The sequence below is a fragment of the Anabrus simplex genome, chromosome 5 (assembly GCF_040414725.1).
Source record: "Anabrus simplex isolate iqAnaSimp1 chromosome 5, ASM4041472v1, whole genome shotgun sequence".
Lineage (NCBI taxonomy): Eukaryota > Metazoa > Arthropoda > Insecta > Orthoptera > Tettigoniidae > Anabrus > Anabrus simplex.
Window position 1 is genome coordinate 118,798,926 of NC_090269.1, and position 24,216 is coordinate 118,823,141.

At 42.8% G+C, this 24,216-nt stretch overlaps 1 protein-coding gene across 2 annotated transcripts in view; it reads left to right on the forward strand.

Annotated features, from left to right (window-relative positions):
* The first annotated feature begins 12,184 nt into the window (after window positions 1–12,184).
* LOC136873836 (putative glycerol kinase 5) overlaps window positions 12,185–24,216 on the forward strand; it is a 306,964-nt gene continuing 294,932 nt past the window's right edge. For both annotated transcript variants that reach the window (XM_067147104.2, XM_067147105.2), the window contains exon 1: window positions 12,185–12,459. In XM_067147104.2, the coding sequence (XP_067003205.1) occupies window positions 12,358–12,459 (102 nt within the window). In that variant the 5' untranslated portion in view covers window positions 12,185–12,357. The remainder of the gene's footprint in view (window positions 12,460–24,216) is intronic.

Here is a 24,216-nt window from a genome sequence, read left to right on the forward strand (position 1 = left end):
TAAGCAAATACTCCACCCACCTAGATTTAATTATGCTCCTCGTGAAACAGTGACAACCGTGTGATGAAGATATGGACACTACTCAGTCAGTGAATACACACGATCAAATAGGACTATCAGCTCTTCAACGTACTCTTTCCCCAACTAATGATACGCCCACCAAACTGCACTGCGTGTCAACATCACCACAGAGTAGTACTCGTTATGTTCTCAATGTTCCTACTCAACCGCACCATATCATTTTATGGTACGTTTGCCTTTTCTGAAGTCTTCACCTTCCTAGCGAACTCTTCTATCTATTGTGAACTGTTAATCTTTCCCATCGTTACCACTACGTAATCTTTCCTTATTACGGAAGATGGCATCTCACGCGTTAGCATAATTCAAAGCATTTCTTTTCTGCCCCGTCTTGTCGGGTTATCTTTCTGGTTGGTTGTGTGGGGAGTCTTGACTTGAGAAGATGGAAGGATTGGATTTCCAAGTCGCCTTTGTGGCATATAAAATATATTTTAACAGATTCAAGATGTATTTGCACATATCTCGGCCTTTCGATAATGTTATTTGCTTATGTCATTGATGTATTTAATTGCCTTTAATCTTCTCTTGGTTTTATTATTGCTTTATTCTGTGCTCACCATGGTTGGATTAAAAAGGTTTCCCTCATTACATGTGTTTCTAATTTATTTGTGTGTTAACTTTACTTTTACACGCTTCTTTCGGTATTTTCATTTACCGATCCACTATGTTTGTTTTGAGAACAGAAGTGTGATACGGATTCATGTGTGTGTGTGTGTGTGTGTGTTTATTTGTTTGCTGTGTGCCGGCCGAGACCTTTCACTCATGTCGCTTCATTAACATACCGCTTGAGCTCATGTTGTATTATTTTATCGCGTGTTCTGTATATTTCATGTCCACTAAAAAGGCGTCGTATGAATACAAGCTAACAACGCGATTGGCCTGCTTCTGTGTGTTTTGGATTTGGAGACACTCCGTCTCTATAAGATGGACCACTTTCTGGTTCATATTGTCTGAGATCGAGAGCGGTTGTTTATTTTGTTATGTGCTGTGCATTGACGTTCTTGTACGTCCCTTTATTCGGCGACCTAACCCCTTGGTCTCTGTGTGAGCGTGGGTGGTTCTGACGCTTGGATCCGTGATACTTTTTGTGTCTAATTTATTTATTGTTCGTTTCACATTGCCGTCATTGGCTTTCTTTACCTATTTTCTAGTTTAATTTGTTTTATTCCTTGCGGGAAGCCTTTCTGTTTTATCTTAGTTGTTTGGCGTGAAACCATGATAACCGCCCCTTGTCTCCTTTCTCTTCGCTTTATTTTATGAGCTCGGTGGACCCTTCCCTCTTCTCCCGTTTTAAGCTCTTTTACTTCTTGTATTCTCGGGGGACGTGGATTTTGATTGTTGAAAGTTTTATGTTTTACCTTATGAATTGCAAGAGAGAATGTTATGATAAGGTGCTGTTACTCCCTAAACTGAAGGTTGTTTAGAGATGATGTGGACAAAAGAAATACTTTGTACCCACCTGAATTTATGTTCTTCATTTAATGATGATAGATGCCAAGCCCTTGTATCGAACTTTTCATCACGTCTTTTATCAAGGTAAGCGAGTGTGAAGGTGTTATAAACAGTGAACTGTGTCGGTGCGACGTAAAGCCCCTAGCAAAAAAAAAAAAAAATAAAATAAATAAATAAATAAATAAATAAATAAATAAAATAAACAGTGAAGCTCGTGTATTCTATTTGATTTGATTTTTGGCCCCTTTGTTTCGCCTATGCGACCTTTCCTTTTTGATTTTCTCTTCATAATAAATTTATGTTCTTGCCCCTATTCCTGCAATTTATAAAAACGATAGCCAAAAAATTCTTCAGTCGAACTGATGCAACCGCAGGCGCTGTGCACTACAACTTCGGCGTCAAGTCACGTCGGCCAGCCCGCTTAAAACGACGATTACCACAAGATCTACTTCTCAGAAACTCATCAGACACGGAGGATTCAAATTAAACCTATTAACACATTTTTCAAATTATGAACTAGTAATTTTATCCCGTGTGAACTCATGTTCTGCTTTCTTCTCAGTGTTCAGTGAGTTAGAGGAGCCAACATGGCCAACATCAGACATTATTTTCGAGTGCTTGTCAGTGTCAATTACTTCTGTTCTTTTTTCTTTTTTAGTGTGTGCTTATTATGTGTGTGTGATTATTAAGTATTCTTTACACTCTGATCTGTATAGCACTAATGCTGATTGATCCATAAATAAATTTTAAAACTATATTGTGGTTAATTTCTGTATGAGTATAGTGCGCCTGCAAACATTCCCCAGCTATTCGTAATGAGAGACGCCTTACTGAAGGTACCAACCTTAGCACCAACTACACAGTTAAAAAAAAATAGGGGAACATGTTTTTGACGTATGCCATGCTCCACAAAACAATACAATATAACCAACTAAAACCTTTATTTTTTACCGTTGAAGTATACAAAAGAAATTCGATGGATTCGCGCTCATTTTCAGAACACAAACGGAAATGTCCAAATAGGGGTGAAAACAAACTGATAACAGTCCTCCAGGGTGGATTTTTATCACAGTTAGAGAGCTTCAGTGTGATATATGTCCTCCACGAGCATTTATCACAGCTTGGCACCTACGTGGCATGCTCCGTATAATTCGACGGAAGTCACGTTTCGGTCCAGGTCCCATTCTTCAATGAGAGTCTGTTCGAGGTCTTGGAGAGTCTGTGGTGGAACAGGAGGCCCACGAACGCTTCTGTCAATCCTATCCCACATATGCTCGATGGGATTAAGGTCTGGACTCACTTCTGGCCTTTCCATCCCTTCAATGTCCAGTTCTCGCAAGACAGCTCTGGTGATGTGCGCTACATGAGCCCTGGCATTGTCGTGCATGAGTACGAATTCAGGGCAACACCGTATGCAGCAACCAACACATGCTGTAGCAGTATCTGATCGATGTACCCTGCAACGGTAAGATTACTATGGACGACGACAAGATCCGAACGGCCATCAATACTGATGACACCCCATATCATCACAGAACCTTGTCCGAATCGGTCGCCTTCCTGGACAACATTTGGCATGTACTGCTCGCCACGGCGTCTCCATACACGTCGACGTCCATCACGCTGTGTCACGGGAAATCTGGACTCGTCTGTGAACAACACAGGTCTCCATTGGCGAAGTTGCCACTTGATGTGGGTAGGTACGGGCAAGCTGCGTGAGTTGCTGCGTTAAACGGGGCACTCGAACAGGAGTGTTAAGGCCACACAGCTGTGAGCTTGTATCCGGGAGATAGTGGGTTCGAACCCCACTGTCAGCAGCCCTGAAGATGGTTTTCCGTGGTTTCCCATCTTCACACCAGGCAAATGTACCTTAATTAAGGCCACGGCCACTTCCTTCCCATTCCTAGGCTTTTCCTCTCCCATCGTCGCCATAAGACCTATCTGTGTCGGTGCGACGTAAAGCCAATTGTAAAAAAAAAAAAAAAAAAAAAAAAAAAAAAAACTAACTTGTTACAGACGTGAAATTTAGAATATCCTTTAAAAAGAAAGAAACACAAATTTTTGTTTTCGGGAAATTCCACTTAAGGGGATGGGGTGGTTAAGAGAAGTGAGGTAGGAGTTGGATTCTTTTTTCTGAAGATACTTATATCTCGAACACTGAAGATGTTACAGGCCTGAAAATTGGTGTCTGGAATCTCCTTTGAAAATATAGAACACGTACTTTTGTTTTCGGTGAGTCTACTTAATGGCGGGGGGGGGGGGGGGATGAAAAGAAGTGAAGGAATTGAATTCTTTTTATGATACATATATCTCAAAAACTGAAGATGTTACTGACGTGAAAATTGGTACTTGGAATCTCCTTTAAAAACAAAGAAACACGCATTTTTTTTTGTTTTCGGGAAAACGACTTAAGGTGAGGAGTGAAAATAAGTGAAGGTGGAATTGAATTCTGTTTATGAGGATACTTATATCTCAAAAACTAAGATGTTACAGACGTGAAAATTGGTATTTGGAATCCTCTTTAAACATAAATAATGAGGATGATGATGATGATGATGATGATGATGATGATGATGGTGCTTGTTGTTTAAAGGGGCCTATCATCGAGGTCATTGGTTCCTACTAAAAATAAATCAACACATACTTTTTGTTTTCGGAAAGTCCACTTAACGGGGGTGGGGATAGTGGAAAGAAGTAAAGAAGGAGTTGAATTCTTTTTACGAGGATACTTATATCTCAAAAACTGAAGTTGTTTCAGACGTGGATATAGGTATTTGTGCACTTTTTCACCTGTTTTTTGATTTGAGAGAGGACTGTTTCTCACATGTAGAGTTCCATGTCGCCTGTTCTAGAGTTAACTCTGCCAATAGTCTGGTCATTTTAGCCCCAAAAGGCAATATCACAACGTGGTTTATCAAGAGGTTCTGGGGTAATTGAAACGCAATTTTTCGGTGAGTTTTTATACTTTAATGATTTCAAGATAATGTCTTAGAGCAGTACCAAGCAATGATTAATTTGATCACATTACGAAATCCTCACGATTCTAGTCACACATATATGAAGTACCGAACTCGATGTAGATTCCCAAGTATCGAGAATAAATTAACGACCCTTCTTTATTTTAACAATTTTAACAATAGTAGTCTAATTTTCGCAATGAATTAAACCCCTACAGTGAATTTGTTATTCGAACAAGTGGCTGTGGTTTGGGTCACGCAGCTAACAGTTTGCGTACGGGAGATATTGGGTTCGAACCCCATTGCCGGGAACCCTGAAGATGGTTTTCCGTGGTTTCCCATTTTCATACCAGCCAAATGCTGGAGCTGTACCTTAAGGCCACGGTCGCCTCCATCCTACTCCTAGCCCTTTCCTTTGCCACCGTCGCCATAAGACCTATCTCTGTCGGTGCAACCTAAGGCATATTGTAATAACAACAACAACTGTGCTCTAAGACTAGGATAGGACTATGCTACTAGAGTGGGTTTGGGGGCTCAGAAAATGTTGACACATACCTCGGGGATTTTTACATTTCTCTATACTTACCGTACACACACTAATGCGATTCATCGATGATTCATTAGGCCTCATAACCGTGGAGGAAAAATGTCTCGCCCTCTGTAAATGATGGTGTTAGATAAGGAAAGAAAATTACCGTTTAAGGTATGAAAGTCGCAAGCCTGCCAACTTAACTATCACGTCTTGGTGAAGAAAACTGACATATGGAGTCGACATCAAGTAAATAAAAGCAATGAATACTGAATTTTCACGACCGCGTTATAATCGAAATCGATTTTCAACCTATTAGGTCGTATTACACACATTTAGTACGCGTTAGTATAGAACGAAAATGAACAACTGGACACCAGTGGGATCCGAACCCACAACCTCCAGCTGGTACCCCATTCGCTTCGCACAATACTCCTTCTTCTTTATCTGTTTACCCTCCAGGGTCGGTTTTCCCTCGGATTCAGCGAGGGATCCCACCTCTACCGCATCGAAGGCAGTGTCCTGGAGCTTCAGACTCTGGGTCGGGGGATACAACTGAGAAGGATGACCAGTACCTCGCCCGGGCGGCCTCACCTGCTATGCTGAACAGGGGCCTTGCGGGGGGATGGGAAGATTGGAAGGGATAGACAAGGAAGAGGGAAGGAAGCGGGCGTGGCCTTAAGTTAGGTACCATCCCGGCATTGGCTTGGAGGAGAAGTGGGAAACCACGGAAAACCACTTCCAGGATGGCTGAGGTAGGAATCGAACCTCCTCTACTCAGTTGACTTCCCGAGGCTGAGTGGACCCCGTTCCAGCCCTCGAACCACTTTTCAAATTCATGACAGAGCCGGGAATCGAACCCGGCCCTCCGGGGGTGGCAACTAATCACATTAACCACTACACCACAGAGGCGGACTCGCACAATACATACAATATTAATATTGCGAGTTACTGAGGAGTGGGAGAAATGGGGGTGGGATAACAACAAGAAGGTACAACTCAATCGAGGTTATCTTTAAGAGACTTATAATGAACCTGATGAATTATGACGTTATTTGATCCTAAAGAAAGCAACTAAAATATCGATTTCAAGTAACGGACGGGATAACTACCTATAATTTAGATAGCATCCTAATTAAATATTTATCCAGTGGCTTTGTATATTTATATAGAGCGCAGATTTCGAAGTTTTATTCTCGTGCGATGGCTATTTTACACTCTGGCCTTGAGGATTTACTGCGTGTGAATGTACGTCGATATTCATTATGTAAACACAATCGTTATCAAAGATCCCAACATAGGTGTGGTGCAACCTTCCAATCTTGGTTCCAAGCAATCTCGGCATCACACTAGACCAAAGACCACATTAACATATTTTCATGCATGGCATTAAATGTACGACGAAGATGGCCAATGTGTTTTTAACGAAGCAAAAACAATGCTTTACTTAGGTTCTAATTGCAAATGTAACTTATATGTTATACCGTGTCCCGGCAGTTATCGTATAAAGAACGTAAGTAATCGATGGGACTGAATGGTTGATCATCAATTAGTCACCAATGATCTGCAGTTAGGGCTGTCGCCTAGGAGGCAGATTCTCTATTAGTTGTTCACCCAGACTTTTCTCAAATCATTTCTAAGAAGTTGGAAATTTATCGAACATCCTCCTCGGTAAATTATTCCAACTAGTCACTAATTCCTCTTCCTATAAACTCATTTTTGCCCTAATTTGTTGTCTTGAATTCCAACTTTAGCTTCATATTACGATCTTTCCTACTTTTAAAGAACTCCATTAAACTTATTTGTCTTCTAGTGCATTTCCACACCATCTTTCCGCTGACAGAGTGGAACATTCCGCTTAGTCGAGCTGTTTCGTCTCCTTGCTCTCAAGTCTTCCCAGCCAACATTTCCATAACACAGAACAAGTCATTCTGCCTTCCTTTGGATCTTTTCCAGTTCTCGAAGCGAGTAATCCTGGCGAGGGTCCCATACGCTGGAACCATGGACTTACATACAGAATGATTGCCCATTTGTACTTTCTCTTAAAACAATATTCACCACCATAGACCTACTCTAATTCGGGTCTTACTAATGACTTACACACCCTCTCCTTCACATCTGTTACGGGGCTACCCGTGGATCAGCAGAGGTGAAAGAAGGTGCCGGGATGAATGGGTCTAACTACAAAGTCAAAGTTAATTTAAAATTTTAACAAAGGTTATATTTTCTTGAAACAACAAAATTTAAACAACTTAGTGAAATAACAATTACGTAGCAATTTAGAAACGAGACTTAGAAAGATTCCAGACTTCAGAATTTTAACACACTTGGGCTATAAGCCCCTAGTTTCACTTTATAAAAGATTACAATTTTACACAAAGGGCAGAAATCCCCTAATACATGGAGCATTTATTCCCAGTTTTCAATATCAAGCCTCCCAAAGGCATTCTTACAATACTTGAAAAGAGCTGACGTGCTCTCAGTGCTCCCAGCCTACTCAAGGCAACACAATGTGAAAGTCAAATAATCGCTGGCCTTACAAGGCACTATTTACAAATAGCAATCTTATTACACAGAGGTATCTAGTATCCAACCTACGGGGCCTTAATGAAAAAGAACAGGTTCAATAAACGGCCCGAGTACAACAGGAATGGAGTCGGAGATTAAGCTCCACAAAAAGTTTACAGACCTATAGGGCACTTGCCCAACGGAACAGGGGCTAATCCCAATCTACTGAGGTAGCGCGCATGGAGATAACTTTAATACCTAGCAGAAACAACTGCGGTACCTCAAACCAAGATGAAGGAGAGCTCGAGAGGGTAAATCACTCTCTATCCCCGATTACAGTTAAAGATTTATAAACTTTTACATGAGCCGAAATGATATTTACATTTTAGAAGGTTTGTTACATAGCTAAGGTTTCGAACCTTTCCCTCGGGTTGAACTGCAGAGCTAGCAAGAAATAAAGATGTTAAACGGCCATTACCTTGCTGAAGAACTGCTGTGTGAAGAAAGAGGCGCCTCCCGCCCCCTGCGTGACACACACACTTAGTTAGATGTGATCAAATGGCCAAGAGTCGTGAAAACCCGCAGTTTGTAAACCCTCAGGGAAGGTTCGAGACCTTTCGTGAATAATCAAGGCACACCCACAGACATTTTTGGTTAAATTTAAGTTACACACCAAATCTAAAAAGAAGACCGTGATTGGCTGAAAATTAATTACAGAAATTAGGCATTGGCTGAATTCAAAACTGGCGGAAAGAAAAGATCAATATTGCCAACCCAAAAATGAATGAACGAAATTTAGTAAAGAAAAATAAATACAAAATTTCTTCAAAAAAGTTCATTCACTTCGCACCAGGGTACATATTCGTAGTTTTTTTTTAGCAGAGACATTTATGAGAGAATGTCCAAACTTCTTGATGAACGGAAAACAAAACAAGTTGAAATTCACACAGTACTGGCAACTTCATAATAACAAAATTACGGTAGTGACATCTACTGAGGAAAAGTTTAAGTAGGTCTAGTTCCAAGTTCAGTGTTTCTCCTGTAGAGGAGTTCTAATTGGCACAAGATTTAAATGTGCGGCGTAGGGGTGTACCTTCCGGTACAACATCCTTAATAATAATAATAATAATAATAATAATAATAATAATAATAATAATAATAATAATAATAATAATAATAATAATAATAATAAAATTGGCGTGTGGCCTTCGAGTTGACCCCGTAAAGCCGACCTGCGTGTCTATGAGGATGGGGCTCTACCTATGATGAAGACGGCGCGCACACCCAGGCCCCGAGTCATCGGAATTAACCAGTTAAGGTTAAAATCCCCGACCCGGCCGGGAATCGAACCCAGAACCCTGTGGACCAAAGACCAGCACGCTAACCATTTAGCCATGGAGCCGGACCGCATCCTTACTACAACCCCTAAATTCACTCATAACCTTTATTTTCAATCCCGTTAATATGATTACCACAATGAAAATCTTACCTTATATTAACCCCTAGGTACTTACAGCAATCCTCGTGAGGTACTTCTACTCCATCAACACTGTAGTTAAAACTGAGAGGGCCGGGCTCAATAGCTCAGACGGTGAGCGCTCGCCTTCTGACTCCAAGTTGGCAGGTTCGATCCTGACTCACTTTGGTGACATTCGAAGGTGCTCAAATACGCCGGCCTCGTGTGGGTAGATTTTCCAGCACGTAAAAGAATTGCAGGACAAAATTCCGGCACCTAGGCGTCTACGGAAACCGTAAAAATAGTTACTTCAACACATTAATATGAGTTGAGCACGGACAGAAGACCATATAAGGCAAACGTGAAAAATAAAGTAGTGCTAGCAAGCCAAATAGTTACTGTTATGACAGTGATGATTATTGCTTTAAGGGGAAGTGCAACAATATTATCAATACAATAACCCTTCTTGTAATCACAGGACCGGGCGAGCTGGCCGTGCGGTTAGGGGCGCGCGGCTGTGAGCTTGCATCCGGGAGATAGTGGGTTCAAACCCCACTGTCGGCAGCCCTGAAGATGGTTTTCCGTGGTTTCCCATTTTCACACCAGGCAAACGCTGGAGCTGTACCTTAATTAAGGCCACGGCCGCTTCCTTCCCACTCCTAGGCCTTTCCTATCCCATCGTTGCCATAAGACCTATCCGTGTCGGTGCGACGTAAAACAAATTGTAAAAAAAAAAAAAAAAAAAAAAACACAGGACAACGAGAAAGAGAAGATACCTGAAGAAAGAAAGGAAAAGGCCATGAAAGGCGTGGAAATGAAAGATTTCCTATACCGGTACCTTGCAAGGCTAATATCATCAGGGACAGAAAGAACGAGAGTTTGCAAAGGAAGGTGGAAGTGAGAGACTGACACAGGTAAGTACAGAAGCAAAGTCAATTTTTCTAGGGCCATGTAGCCACCGTCCTGTGCTCACAAGATCCTGGAAGGTGATAAATCTTTTAAGTGAAAGTACACGGGAGTTACCATTCCTTTTTTCCTTTTTTGTTATATCGTATCCATTAAATAAATCCCCAATGCCTAGCCTCAATCTCACTCACTCTTACGACAAACAACCATACTCAGCCTCTTTCCCTTCTACAAAACACCTTAAAAAGACCTAAACCACAAACAACCTGAAGCACCAGAACGTTAGGTGGTAGCCGTGGCGGGTGCACTGCTAAATGCCGACTATAAATGCTGTTCTTTCAACATTTTAACATCCACACACTAGTATTACACATATAAATTACGATGTATATAATACCAGTCACTGCACACACCAAACCGGTAACAGCCCCATTGCAAACACGAAAGCAACTGGGCGTGGTCAGTATCTGGATGGTCTCCCACATATTGCACCCATATCCCGAGTGCAAAGGGTGCAATACCGAATCGTATTGGTCGCTGCCCAGTCTGGTCGATGGACGATGCGATCAACTAGCTCAAAACACATCACATAATCCAGTAACCGCATTATACATATAATTACTTAAAATTATTATTATTATTATTATTATTATTATTATTATTATTATTATTATTGCTGTTATTATTTTATTATTATCAACACCTATATATTTATCATTCTTATATTTATTCTCCTGAAGATATCAGGTGTGGAGCGCAAATGCCCTCCGGTACTGGTACCTAATTAAGGTCGCCCTAGGGTGCCCTCAATGATTTATTTGGCTTATTGGTTTTACGTCGCATCCACTCAGACAAGTCTTACGTAGACGATGGAGTGTACAGGTCTGTTATTGGACTGGGAAGAAAGTGACCCTGTGGTCTCCATTAAGGTACAGCCCCAGCTTTTTCCTGGTATGAAAACGGAAAACCATGGAAAAACATCTTCAAGGCTTCCGACAGCGGGTTTCGAAACCATCATTTCCCCAATGCAAGCTAACGGCTACACGGCACAAACCACGCCGCCAACTCGCTCGATGATAATAATATTTGCTTGTCCACATCATGAATATAATTTACAAGCAACAAATGTAAAGTGAGAAAGACTTTTGCGTATTCTCAAAGCAGGAAGGGAAGAAAGTGTGGACACTGACAAAAATGTTAGGTTGGGTTAATGATAGTTAACTTGTGAAGATTTCGCAAAATATAATCTGAATTTACTGAGGGAAGTATAATCAACGTACAGTTAATGGTAAGTTGATTACCCAGCTATTTGCAGGTATAATTCAATACTTACCATAGCCTAGGTCACTGTCGAGCATGTTCTATATATGTTACAATTTGCTTTACGTCGCACCGACACAGATAGGTCTTATGGCGACAATGGGATAGAAAAGTCCTAGGAGTGGAAAGGAAGCGGCCGTGGCCTTAATTAAGATACAGCCTGGTGTGAAAATGGGAAACCACGGAAAACCATCTTCAGGGTTGCCAAGAGTGGGGTTCGGGTTCGAACCCACTATCTCCCAGATACAAGCTCGCAGCTGTGCACCCCTAACCGCACGGCCAACGCGCCCTGTAAGTTATATTCTATAGTCTACATACCGGTACCAGACTTACTATTCTTAATTTCGTAAACAATTACTTCATTAGGTCATACTCAACGTACCGATATGTAGATTACAACATTCATTTTCAATATATTTTAGAAATTAGTACGTACATAAATGCAACTACGGGCGCATAGTAGTAAGATTTATTTAAAAAAGGTCATCGTCCTCCATTGACGGTACCATAAAGGTCCGGAATATAAAACCTACAGTATATAATTTCAATAATGAAAGTCCAATATTTCTTTAGGTTTCAGGTACCGGTATTTAATTGCTATACGTCTAGGATGCACTCTGTTTCGATACGAATAGTCCTAGTCCGCCAACAATCTCAGTAGCCAGTACCTCTCGTAAGTTGTGAGACCAGCTAAGGAAATAGAGGGAATATACACAATGGCATCATGTAAAACATGTATTAATATTGTATTTCGCGCCAAACTGCTCAAAGCGTCGTGCTAGGGTGCTACTCATGCAGTGTATTGATTTATCAATGGCGCCACTATTTCAAACGAATTTGGCGGCAACAGGTATTGTACATGCGCCGTAGAGACAAAAGACGATCGCTATGCATTTGTTCTCCGCAGCTCGCGATAAGAGTAGTTGATGCAAAGCTGGTGACGTAACTCATTCGGTTATTTTAACCTGGAAATAGCTCATGTTTCAGATGTGTAATGTTCAATGCAATTGTGTCCTCATTACTCCACGAGACGCAGCGCCGTTCCTTCGCAATAACGTGAAGACAATCGGTCGTGCCACTACTACACGGATAAAGTCAATGTGATCGCTAGCTGTCCACGGCAGTGCATTCCACAAGCTCCGCCAGATAGCATGGCTGGCAAATTCGTGGCGGCCCTAGACGTGGGAACAACAACAGTCCGCTGTCATATACTCGATCAGTCTACTGCCACCATTGGCACAGCGTGTGATAAGGTGAGAAATTGATGTCATTGTACCATACTGCTGAAACAAATGTGTTTCTTCCCTGAAACAAGTATTGTTTCGAAAATTACCTCATTCTTCCCGTTGAATTAGCTGCATGCCGAAATTAATGAAAATTAGCATATTTCGGTGATGAGTATTGTTGTTACCTTTTTAGTGTAGACTCATTGTGGTCACTAGACCCTTGCACTTATTGGCGTTGTCATATAACTTGTCCAATTGTAGTGTCTGTACACACAGGTACATATACACTAGAGGTACGGTAAGGAAATTGCATAGACATTCTCTGTGAGAAAATCATATCGCTATTGTTAGATGTTAAGTGAAGTTATATTGAAATGTCGTGGGGAAAAAAAAATTAAAGGATGGCCAACAGTGAGATTGCACCACTTGTCCCCGGAATGAAGGCAAGAGCCTACATCTGAACATGCATAACTGCATTTCATGCTTCAGTGATTTTTAAATCAGTGTAAATTTCTGCATTATCATAGGCACGACAGCTTTAGGAGATGGCAAACGGGATGAAAATCAGTTTGTAAGTTTCACCAAGAGGAAAAAAACCTCTCAGTTTTTTGTTTGTTTTTGTTTGTGACTTTAAGTCGCACCCACACAGATAGGTCTTACGGCGACGATGGGATAGGAGAGGCCTAGGAGTGGGAAGGAAGTGGTCGTGGTCTTAATTAAGGTACAGCCCCAGCATTTGCCTGGTGTGAAAATGGGAAACGACGGAAAACCATCTTCACGGCTGCCGACAGTGGGATTCGAACCCACTATCTCCCGGATGCAAGCTCACAGCCGCGCGCCCCTGACCGCACACCCAACTCGCCCGGTCCTCTCAGTTTTAAATACCTTACTGATGGAGTGAAACTACCCCACAGGGATCACTGCAGGTACTTGGCTGAATGGTCAGCGTACTGACCTTTGGTTCAGAGGATCCCGGGTTCGATTCGCGGTCGGGTCGGGGATTTTAACCTTCATTGATTAATTCCAATGGCTCGGGGCTGGGTGTTTGTGCTGTCCCCAACATCCCTGCAACTCACACACCACACCACACGTAACACTAACCTCCACCTCAATAACACGCAGTTACCTACCATCCTCATCGGAGGGTCTACCTTACAAGGGCTGCACCCGGCTAGAAATAGCCACATGAAATTATTATTATAAATTATAATATAAGGATGTATCTTCATTGGGGTAATCACATTAGTGAGGTTGTAAATAAAGTGCACATATCTCTTCATATGATTATGAGAGTATTTAGGGGTGTTAGTAAGGATGTAAAGTAGCCTATTATTCTGCCGGGCTGAGGTGGCTCAGACGGTTCTAGCACTGGCTTTCTGACCCCAACTTGGCAAGTTCGACCCTGGCTCAGTCCGGTGGTATTTGGAAGTGCTCAAATACGTCAGCCTTGTGTCGGTAGATTTACTGGCATGTAAAATAACTCCTGTAGGACTAAATTCCGGCATCTCGGCGTCTCCGAAAACCTTAAAAGTAGTTTAAGTTAGTGGGATCTAAATCCAATGACATTGTTATTAGAGTATGATTCCAGTGTATTGGAACCACACCAGATAACTTGATATGGGAGCTGGAAAAGGTCCAAAGGTAAGCAATACGATTTGTTCTGGGTGATTTTCCACAAAATAGTAGTGTTATAAAAATGTTGCAAACTTGGGACTGAGAAGACTTGGGAGTAAGGAGATGAGGTGCTCGACTAAGCGGGATGTTCCAAGCTGTCAGTGGAGAAATGGCGTGGAATGACATTAGCGGATGGATAAGCTTGATTGAAACTTTTCAAGGTAGGACAGATCATAAAATATATGAAGATACAGTTGGAATTCAAGAAGACAAATTGGGGAAAACAGTCATGTATAGAAAGAGGAATTCTGTGGTGTAGTGGTTAGTGTGATTAGCTGCCACCCCAGGAGGCCCGGGTTCAACTACCGGCTCTGCCGCGGAATTTGAAAAGTGGTACGAGGGCTGGAACGGGGTCCACTCAGCCTCGGGAGGTCAACTGAGTAGAGGTGGGTTCGATTCCCACATCAACCATCCTGGAAGTGGTTTTCCGTGGTTTCCCACTTCTCCTTCAGGCAAATGCCGGAATGGTACCTAACTTAAGGCCACGGCCGCTTCCTTCCCTCTTTCTTGTCTACCCCTTCCAATCTTTCCATTCCCCCGCAAGGCCCCTGTTCAGCATAGCAGGTGAGGTCGCCTGGGCGAGGTACTGGTCATCCTCCCCAGTTGTATCCCCGACCCAGCGTCTGAAGCTCCAGGACACTACCCTTGAGGCGGTAGAGGTGGCATCCCTAGGTGAGTCAGAGGGAAAAACCGACACTGGAAGGTGAACAGATAAAGAAGAAGAAGAAGAAGAAGAAGAAGAAGAAAGAGGAATTAGGGAATGGAATAATGTGTCGAGAGAAATGTTCGATACATTTCCAACTGCTTTGAAGTGAGGAGATTTGAGAAAAGGCTGGATAAACAATTGATAGAGAATCTGCCACCTGGGTGACTGCTCTAAATGCAGATCGATGATCTGTTTATTTATTTACCGGTATTTATTTATTACTAATGGCGCATTTACATACCTAACTTTCGGAAGACCTCCTCAGATTTCTGGCAAGAAAGGTTCCCCGGATTTTAATTTCTCGTTAGGTAGCAACATTACTACGACCGAATTCCAACTGTTGGATGTGCCAAATTAATTATCACGTATAGTTTTTAAATATAGAAAGGTTCTAGAAAGTCGTGAATGGAACGTATGAGGTCCCAAACGAAAGATAATGACTTTCTATTACTGTTATTACTTGACTTCAGTGGCACCGTCGACTAGTTGACTTTGTGTTCCCAAGAAAACGGGTTAAACAAATACAATGATTTTACTATTTTGTACTTGTTTCATGAGAGTCTCCGTGGTTCAGGCGGCTGCGCGCCGGCCTCTCACCGCGGAGTTCCGTGGTTTAAATCTCGGCCACTCCATGTGAGATTTGTGCTGGACAGATGGAGGCGGGAAGGGTTTTTCTCCGGGTACTCCGGTTTCTCCTAGCATTTTTCATTCAAGCAACACTCCAATTTCATTTCATTTCATTTGTCAGTCATTGATCATTGCCCCAGAGGAGTGCGACAGGCTTCGACAGCTGGCACAATTCCTATCTTTGCCGCTAGATAGGGGCTTCATTCATTCCATCCCTGACCCGGTCATTGACTGGAAACAGGCTGTTTCACTTGTTTTATGGCTAGGAACTGTGTGATGATAATGATTATTATTGTTTTAAGAGAAAGTACAACTGGGCAACCATCCTCTCAACATAATAAGAATTGAAAACTGAATAGGCCCGATCTTCATTCTTCGAAAGATACAGAAGGGTAACGAAGGCTGTGAAATGAAAGACGCAGAACTAATACCGTCAGACTTGGAAGAGAACAAGAATTGACCAAGGAAGGTCGGGTAGAAATGTTGAAAGTGAGAATTATGACACAGGAGGAGATGATTATTGTTTCAAGAGGCAGTAAATCCGCTATAAACATGCAGAGGGACCGATCCTTCGTAAAATGAATGGTAAGCATAACACCGTTGGGGTCGGAAGAGAACAGGAGTTGACCAAGCGAGATCAGATAAGAAAGATGAAAGCGAGGAGCTTGGCACAAGTGAGTGGAAGCAATGTTAGACTCTCCTAGGGCCCCCGAGGTCGCCACCCACGCTCTCAAGTCGAGAGCACCTATAGTTTCGCATTTTAATCGTCTCTTACTGTCAGTAGTGTCCGGCTGCATGGCTAAATGGTTAGCGTGCTGGCCTTTGGCCACAGGGGTTCGATTCGCGGCAGGGTCGAGAATTTTAACCATAATTGGTTAATTTCGCTGGAACGGGGGCTAGTTGTATGTGTCCTCTTCGTAATCATTTCATCATCATCATCATCATCATCACGACACGCAGTTCGCTTACGGGCGTCAAATCAAAAGACATGCACCTGGCGAACCGAACATGTCCTCGGACACTCCCGGCACTAAAATCATACGCCATTTCATTTTATTGGAAGCATGTAAGTTGTTAGCAAAGTTTTGCCATCTGTTGAGTATATTAAGAAGCCGGGGAAGGTCAGAGAATCAAAGAGTATATAGCACAGAATAATATTCTTTCATGATCAAAGGAAGTGTATACTCTGGCTTGACAGGTAGTAATCAAACATGGCTGCACTGACATTACTAAGGATGGCAATCACATGTATCAGAATATAAATGAAAGTCGCTTAGTAACCGCTAATTACAGAATGTATTGTGGGTTTATGGTAAGCCTTCCCCTGCAATTATTGGAGTGATCATTTAATGATTTGATTTTATGATTACTCAAAGTTGGCTGAACTTAGACACCTAAAAATGTATCATAATTTACCGGCAAGCAATTCCGGAGAGATTAAAAAAAATGAAGCAAATCGGTCCAGTAGAAGGGACGGACGGATTTTCCAAAGCTGTTTAATAAACTCTTTTAATATATAGATTAATAATTATAGTAACACATAACAGTGTAATAATAATAATAATAATAATAATAATAATAATAATAATAATAATAGTTCAGTCCGGTGGTATTTGAAGGTGCTCAAAGTCGTCAGCCTCGTGTTGGTAGATTTGCTGGCACGTAAAAGAACTCCTGCGGGACTAAATTTCCACACCTCAGCGTCTCCGAAAACCGTTAAAGTAGTTAGTGGGACGTAAAGCAAATAAGAATACCCACATTAGCCCCACCTGCCATTTGAGCCACGAGCCGCTACTGCATTATAAGGACACTGTTACAAGAGAATTATGTTGATATTCAGACTGCAATACACTGTAAAATCTTACATTATAATGCACAACAAGAACAATGCGATCAAGGTCAACAGTTTTAACTGCGAATGGTTCGTTCAGATTACAAACTAAAATCCAACTTTCAAGGCTTCTTAGAAAAAAATTTTCAACAGATCTGTTGGTTCTACAGTTATGTTTGAATGTTTATTTAGTTTATTGTCAGTTTCTATTTATTTTATTTTTGAAAACATTCCACTTGGTGGGGGGCGGGCTTTCTAACCTCCAGTATCCCCACCTTGGCTACGCCCCTGCTTACTACAGGCAGGGGATACTATGAATACATTCAAAAGCTCCCAACTATAGGGGAGGAGGACAGTCCGGTGATAATCGCTCATTGTGTGTGAAAGTTCTGTTATGGAATGTAGGAAAGGGTTAAGTCTTCCTTCATTCATTCGTGCATTCATAACAGCGCAAGATTTTAGGGCACTTACAGCTAGGTTATTAGTCCAAAATAGCTGCCGTTGGGAAAGGAGTCCGAAACTAAAATTGGATTGACTAACAGCTCCAAAGAGAGGATATTAGAATACTATTACACGATATGAAGCATTTTGAAATGTAAAACACCATAGACTCAAGTTCAAGCAATGTCGATCTGGGAGAAAATGGGTGAGGGTGGGGGAACCAGATAGCCATTTTTAGGGCCGTGAATTGAACCACCGATCGTCCAATGGCGCGATTATCTATCCGACGGCTCCTAGTTTCAATCCCAGCAACAGTAATTTATGTATTTATTTCCATTAAGGGTGCTGAATGCCTTTGCTGACGGGAGCTAGTGTTTTCAGTGCACTGTGTCTTCTTGTAGCCTCCGTGGCTCAGGCGGCAGTTCGTCGGCCTCTCACCGCTGGGTTCCGTTGTTCATATCCCGGTCACTCCATATGAGACTTGTGCTGGACAAAGCGGTGGCGGGACAGGTTTTTCTCCTGGTACTCCGGTTTTCCCTGTCATCTTTCATTACAGCAACACTCTCCACTATAATTTCATTTCATCTGTCAGCCATTAATCATTGCCCCAGAAGAGTGCGACAGGCTTCGGCAGCCGGCACAATTCCTATCCTCGCCGCAAGATGGGGGCTTCATTCATCCCATTCCTGACCCGATCAATGACTGGAAAACAGGTTGTAGGTTTTCATATGTCTTCTGATATGGGCTAGAACAATTTTTGTTACTTTCATTGATCTGTCTCAGTCTTATCCTTGGCTTTGACAATATGAAAGTGTCTGAGGTATGAACGATGCTAGTAATGCCATTCCTTATGCAGCCAGTCCCTGCTACGAATGGTGTGAAAATGATGCTCATAGGGTTGGTTGGTACATGCATTTCAGTGGGCTTGAACGACTGATATGTAATAGAAGCTTCTGGCTCGGTGAGGAAAACAACGGGAAATTACCTCACTCCTCATTTCCCTAGTACGCCTCTTCAGTGATGCCTAGGCCATCTATGACAGCTGATAGCAGAACTGCTGAGGACCCAACCAGCCTCAGGGCAGAGGACTGAACACAAACACAAGGGTGCTGGAGAGGGAGATAAGAGGGAAGGGTTCTTGCTTTTCATCGAGCAAAACTCTTCGCTCGGATATTCTTGAGACGACGCCAAGTGGTTACGTTTGAGTTATTTTAATACATTGTCGGTAGTTGATGTAATTGGGGTACCCTGTTCATTCAAAACTAGCATTCCATTGACTCTCCCACATCGCCAGCTTCATTTTCCTCCCCTCCTCCTTCCTTTCACAGACTAGAAACTTAGCTCATCTGTGATATTCGCGTGTTCATCGTTCTTCAAGAGCATGCCTAATAAAATCTCATTCATCTGTGATATTCGCGTGTTCATCGTTCTTCAAGAGCATGCCTAATAAAATCTCATTAGCGTACTAAAAAGTCTGTCGATATTTTTCGAATTATGCTGTCTGTTTCCTGTAGAACGTCTTCCTTGTCACCGTTGCGTTTCTTAAGACAGATGCTGGTTGAAGGGACATTATAGATATTAGGGACGGATCAATCAATCAATCAATCAATCAATCAATCAATCAATCAATCAATCAATCAATCAATCAATCAATCAATCAATCAATCAATCAATCAATCAATCAATCAATCAATCAAACAATCAATCAATCAATCAATCAATCGGTCACAACATATTCGATTAATTAACCAAAGAAGCTGATCAAAGTGAACTATATTTCCACTTTCTTGGACATCTACCAGATTACCGCACCTTTTTCAAATTATGTGACGAACTCAACGAAGCTATGACGACGACGTTTGTTTGTTATTTGTTACTCAACCACATCCTCCGTGATTCTCCGAATGGAATACAGAGAAGCCGTTAAAGCATGAATGTAAAGAATACACTAGTCATCGCCTATCAGAATGCTGATTAACCAAGCGTGATTTTATTGATTTCAAATGCAATTATAGTGCAAGTTCAAACGTTCAAGAAAAAATACGCATAATTTATGCAGCTTCGTTTTAGAAAAAACATAATTTGTTAAAAATGTGAAAATGATTCAGGAAAATACAGTACAAGTATATATTTGTAAAATGGCACGTACAAGGAAAATATCACCAAAGGCAAAATTTTCTTCAATCCCGCAAACAATTTGCAATGTTAATTTTCTCTCCTATTATGCTAACAGGTACAGATGGCTAATGTATTACGATATTTATCTCAAACATAGGCTATGTAGTAGATCATTATCATCGCTCGAATCTTCGACAAGTTGCTGATTTCCATCATTATTATTATCGCCTATCGGAATGCTGATTAACCAAGTAAGGTCCATGAGCTACGTACACAGGATTGGAGTCTTACAAATCCCCCTGCTGTTCCTGCCACTACCAAGCATCAGATAATTTAAGCGTTTTTTTTTTCCCTCTCCATTTCACCACAAACAAAAAGCCTCATTCTTTTAAATCTGTCAACTGTTAAATGTACATCTTCCTGTCTGGTTACTTTCATGAAGTGTGAGATGTATTTACACGCCTTTTGTAAACGTCAACATTGATATTCATTCAAACGTCATGTGAGGAATTTATTTGGAGTGTATATGTAAAAAAACAGATCGCGAACCTCGAAGCGACTTTTGGATATGTTCATACTGAATTATTATTATTAATACACTGACTGACAGAGCAAATGCAACACCAAGAAGGAGTGGTCAGAACTTTATGCCAATTGCAGGGTAGACTGACGTCACTGAGGTATGCTCATGATGTGAAATGCGCCGCTGTGCTGCGCGCGTAGCGAACGATAAATGGGACACGGCGTTGGCGAATGGCCCACTTCGTACCGTGATTTCTCAGCCGACAGTCATTGTAGAACGTGTTGTCGTGTGCCACAGGACACGTGTATAGCTAAGAATGCCAGGCCGCCGTCAACGGAGGCATTTCCAGCAGACAGACGACTTTACGAGGGGTATGGTGATCGGGCTGAGAAGGGCAGGTTGGTCGCTTCGTCAAATCGCAGCCGATACCCATAGGGATGTGTCCACTGTGCAGCGCCTGTGGCGAAGATGGTTGGCGCAGGGACATGTGGCACGTGCGAGGGGTCCAGGCGCAGCCCGAGTGACGTCAGCACGCGAGGATCGGCGCATCCGCCGCCAAGCGGTGGCAGCCCCGCACGCCACGTCACGTCAACCGCCATTCTTCAGCATGTGCAAGACACCCTGGCTGTTCCAATATCGACCAGAACAATTTCCCGTCGATTGGTTGAAGGAGGCCTGCACTCCCGGCGTCCGCTCAGAAGACTACCATTGACTCCACAGCATAGACGTGCACGCCTGGCATGGTGCCGGGCTAGAGCGACTTGGATGAGGGAATGGCGGAACGGAACGTCGTGTTCTCCGATGAGTCACGCTTCTGTTCTGTCAGTGATAGTCACCGCAGACGAGTGTGGCGTCGGCGTGGAGAAAGGTCAAATCCGGCAGTAACTGTGGAGCGCCCTACCGCTAGACAACGCGGCATCATGGTTTGGGGCGCTATTGCGTATGATTCCACGTCACCTCTAGTGCGTATTCAAGGCACGTTAAATGCCCACCGCTACGTGCAGCATGTGCTGCGGCCGGTGACACTCCCGTACCTTCAGGGGCTGCCCAATGCTCTGTTTCAGCAGGATAATGCCCGCCCACACACTGCTCGCATCTCCCAACAGGCCCTACGAGGTGTACAGATGCTTCCGTGGCCAGCGTACTCTCCGGATCTCTCACTAATCGAACACGTGTGGGATCTCATTGGACGCCGTTTGCAAACTCTGCCCCAGCCTCGTACGGACGACCAACTGTGGCAAATGGTTGACAGAGAATGGAGAACCATCCCTCAGGACACCATCCGCACTCTTATTGACTCTGTACCTCGACGTGTTTCTGCGTGCATCGCCGCTCGCGGTGGTCCTACATGCTACTGAGTCGATGCCGTGCGCATTGTGTAACCTGCATATCGGTTTGAAATAAACATCAATTATTCGTCCGTGCCGTCTCTGTTTTTTCCCCAACTTTCATCCCTTTCGAACCACTCCTCCTTGGTGTTGCATTTGTTCTGTCAGTCAGTGTATTATTGGGGTTACGTCACGCTAACTTCAGTACTTTTAAGTCTTCAGGGATGGCGAAGTGTCGGAATTTTATCCCAAAGGATTTTTTTACGTGCCAGTAAATCTATTGACACAAGGTTGTCATGTTTGAACACCTTCAAATACCACAGGATCGAGCCGGGAGGTGATGGTGGTAATTATTGTTTTAAGAGGAAGTACAACTAGGCAGCCATCCTCTATATAACACTAATCAGAGAGGGAAAACTGGAAGGAATGCGACACTTCGAAAAATGAAGGTATCGGCCAAAGAAAAACAAGGGCGACGAAGGGCGTGAAAATGAAAGACTCCCTAGGCCTCAAGTGCTCTAATATCGTCGGGGTCGGAAAAGAACAAGAGTTGACCAAGTGAGGTCGAGTAGGGCAAATGAAGGTGAGGAGCCTGGCACAAGTAGGTGGAAACAATGCCAGGACTCAGCTAAGGGCCCCGTGGTCGCCAAACCACGCTGCAAAGTTAAGAGCCCCTGGGGCCCCTATTCATCGCCTCTTACGACAGGCGGAGAATACCGTGCGTGTTATTCTACCACCCCCACCCACAGAGGGAGATCGAGCCTGAATCGAACCCGCCAACTTGGGCTCAGAAAGCCAACACTGTACCATCTGACCCACTCACAATCCATTAGGTTGATGATAATGCTTTCCTATACTTTTAATAGTGTTCTGAGACGCCCAAGTGGTAGGCCCACACATAATATTTTCCTCATGCAGGCTGCTTACTATGTGTCAAGTTTTGTATGTCGGTGTGAGGTATTTGTTAGAACAAAGGCTAAAATTCGTATGGATGCGACTACGACCTTTGTTAGTTGTAGTGGTGATTATTGTTTTAAGGGGGAGTACATCTGGGAAACCATTCTCTGTTAACACCAATCAAACGGAAACCGAGCTTGATAGCTGCAGTCGCGTAAGTGCGGCCAGTATCCAGTATTCGGGAGATAGTGGGTTCGAACCCCACTGTCGGCAGCCCTGAAGATGGTTTTCCGTGGTTTCCCATTTTCACACCAGGAAAATGCTGGGGCTGTACCTTAATTAAGGCCACTGTTACTTCCTTCCCACTCCTATCCCTTTCTTATCCCATCGTCGCTGCGACGTAAAACAACTTGTAAAATAAAAGTCAGACGGAAAAGTGGAAGAAGTCTGATCCTTTGAAGAATGAAGGTATCGGCGAAAGAAAGGGATAAGCCACGAAGGGCGTTAAAATAAGACGCAAGTCTAATACTGTCGGGGTCGGGAAAGAACAAGAGTTGACCAAGGGAGGTCGCATAGGATAGATGAAAGTGAGGAGCATGGCACAAGTAAGTGGACGCAATGTCAGGACTCAGCTAAGGGCCCCCACGCTCCCAAGTTAAGAGCCCCTGGGGGCATAATGCAATCCGGATTGAAGGAGAAACTGTGCTCATCAAGGGAGGTCGGATAGGATAGATGAAAGCTGCCAGACACAAGTAAGTGAAAGCAGTGCCCGACTCGGCTGGAGTCCTGTGGTCACCACAAGTTACGAATCTCTAGGATTAAGCAGATCACTCTGACATCACTGCCGTACTGAGAGCAAATCCGAAGCAGCAATAAATCTTACTAACAGAAGATCCCTCGTCCGTCCAGGATCTCTTTTAATCTTGACCTCGTGTAGTGCCAGAGGTTGACATTTCCGTGGTCAAGTACAACCTGTTGTTTGTAATTTACGCCATCTCGCACACGTGACTTCAATTACAGATGTCTTGTTACTTTTGTTGCTGTTTAGAACAAGGCGAACAAGGTAGGAATGTACACACCTGCGCAAATGTAGAGCGGTTGCACATGAAAATTCTTGGTTCATGCAAACACTTAGGACCATAAATCAGCTGGAAGGGTCACTCGACATTTTTCAACATCCTTCCACTGCAATTCGGAAAGCTCTTCTCAAGAGCGGAACGTGATCATTTTGTAAATTATATGAATTATTATGTGAATAGTCTATATGTTTGTGTAAATATATAAATATATATTTGTATGTATATATATATATAATTTAATTTTCTATTACATAATCTGTAATTGGGACACCTTATGGGTGATAAATATACTATATTCTATTCTATTTTATTAGATGAATGCAGTACATAGACTATCCTGATTTGGATATGCAATGAATCCCAGGTTAAGGTCTCGGTTACTTGCATGCGTGGTGTTTGAAAGATTTTCTCTGGCCTACGATTTACCGTACGATCATTCTCATTCTAGTACTACACTGACTTAGCAAATGTCTTGGGATAGTCACCTAATAGCGTGTGGGGACTCCTCCGGTCCTGCGAACTGCAGTGAGACGCCGTGGAAGTGAGTCAAGTCCCTGGTA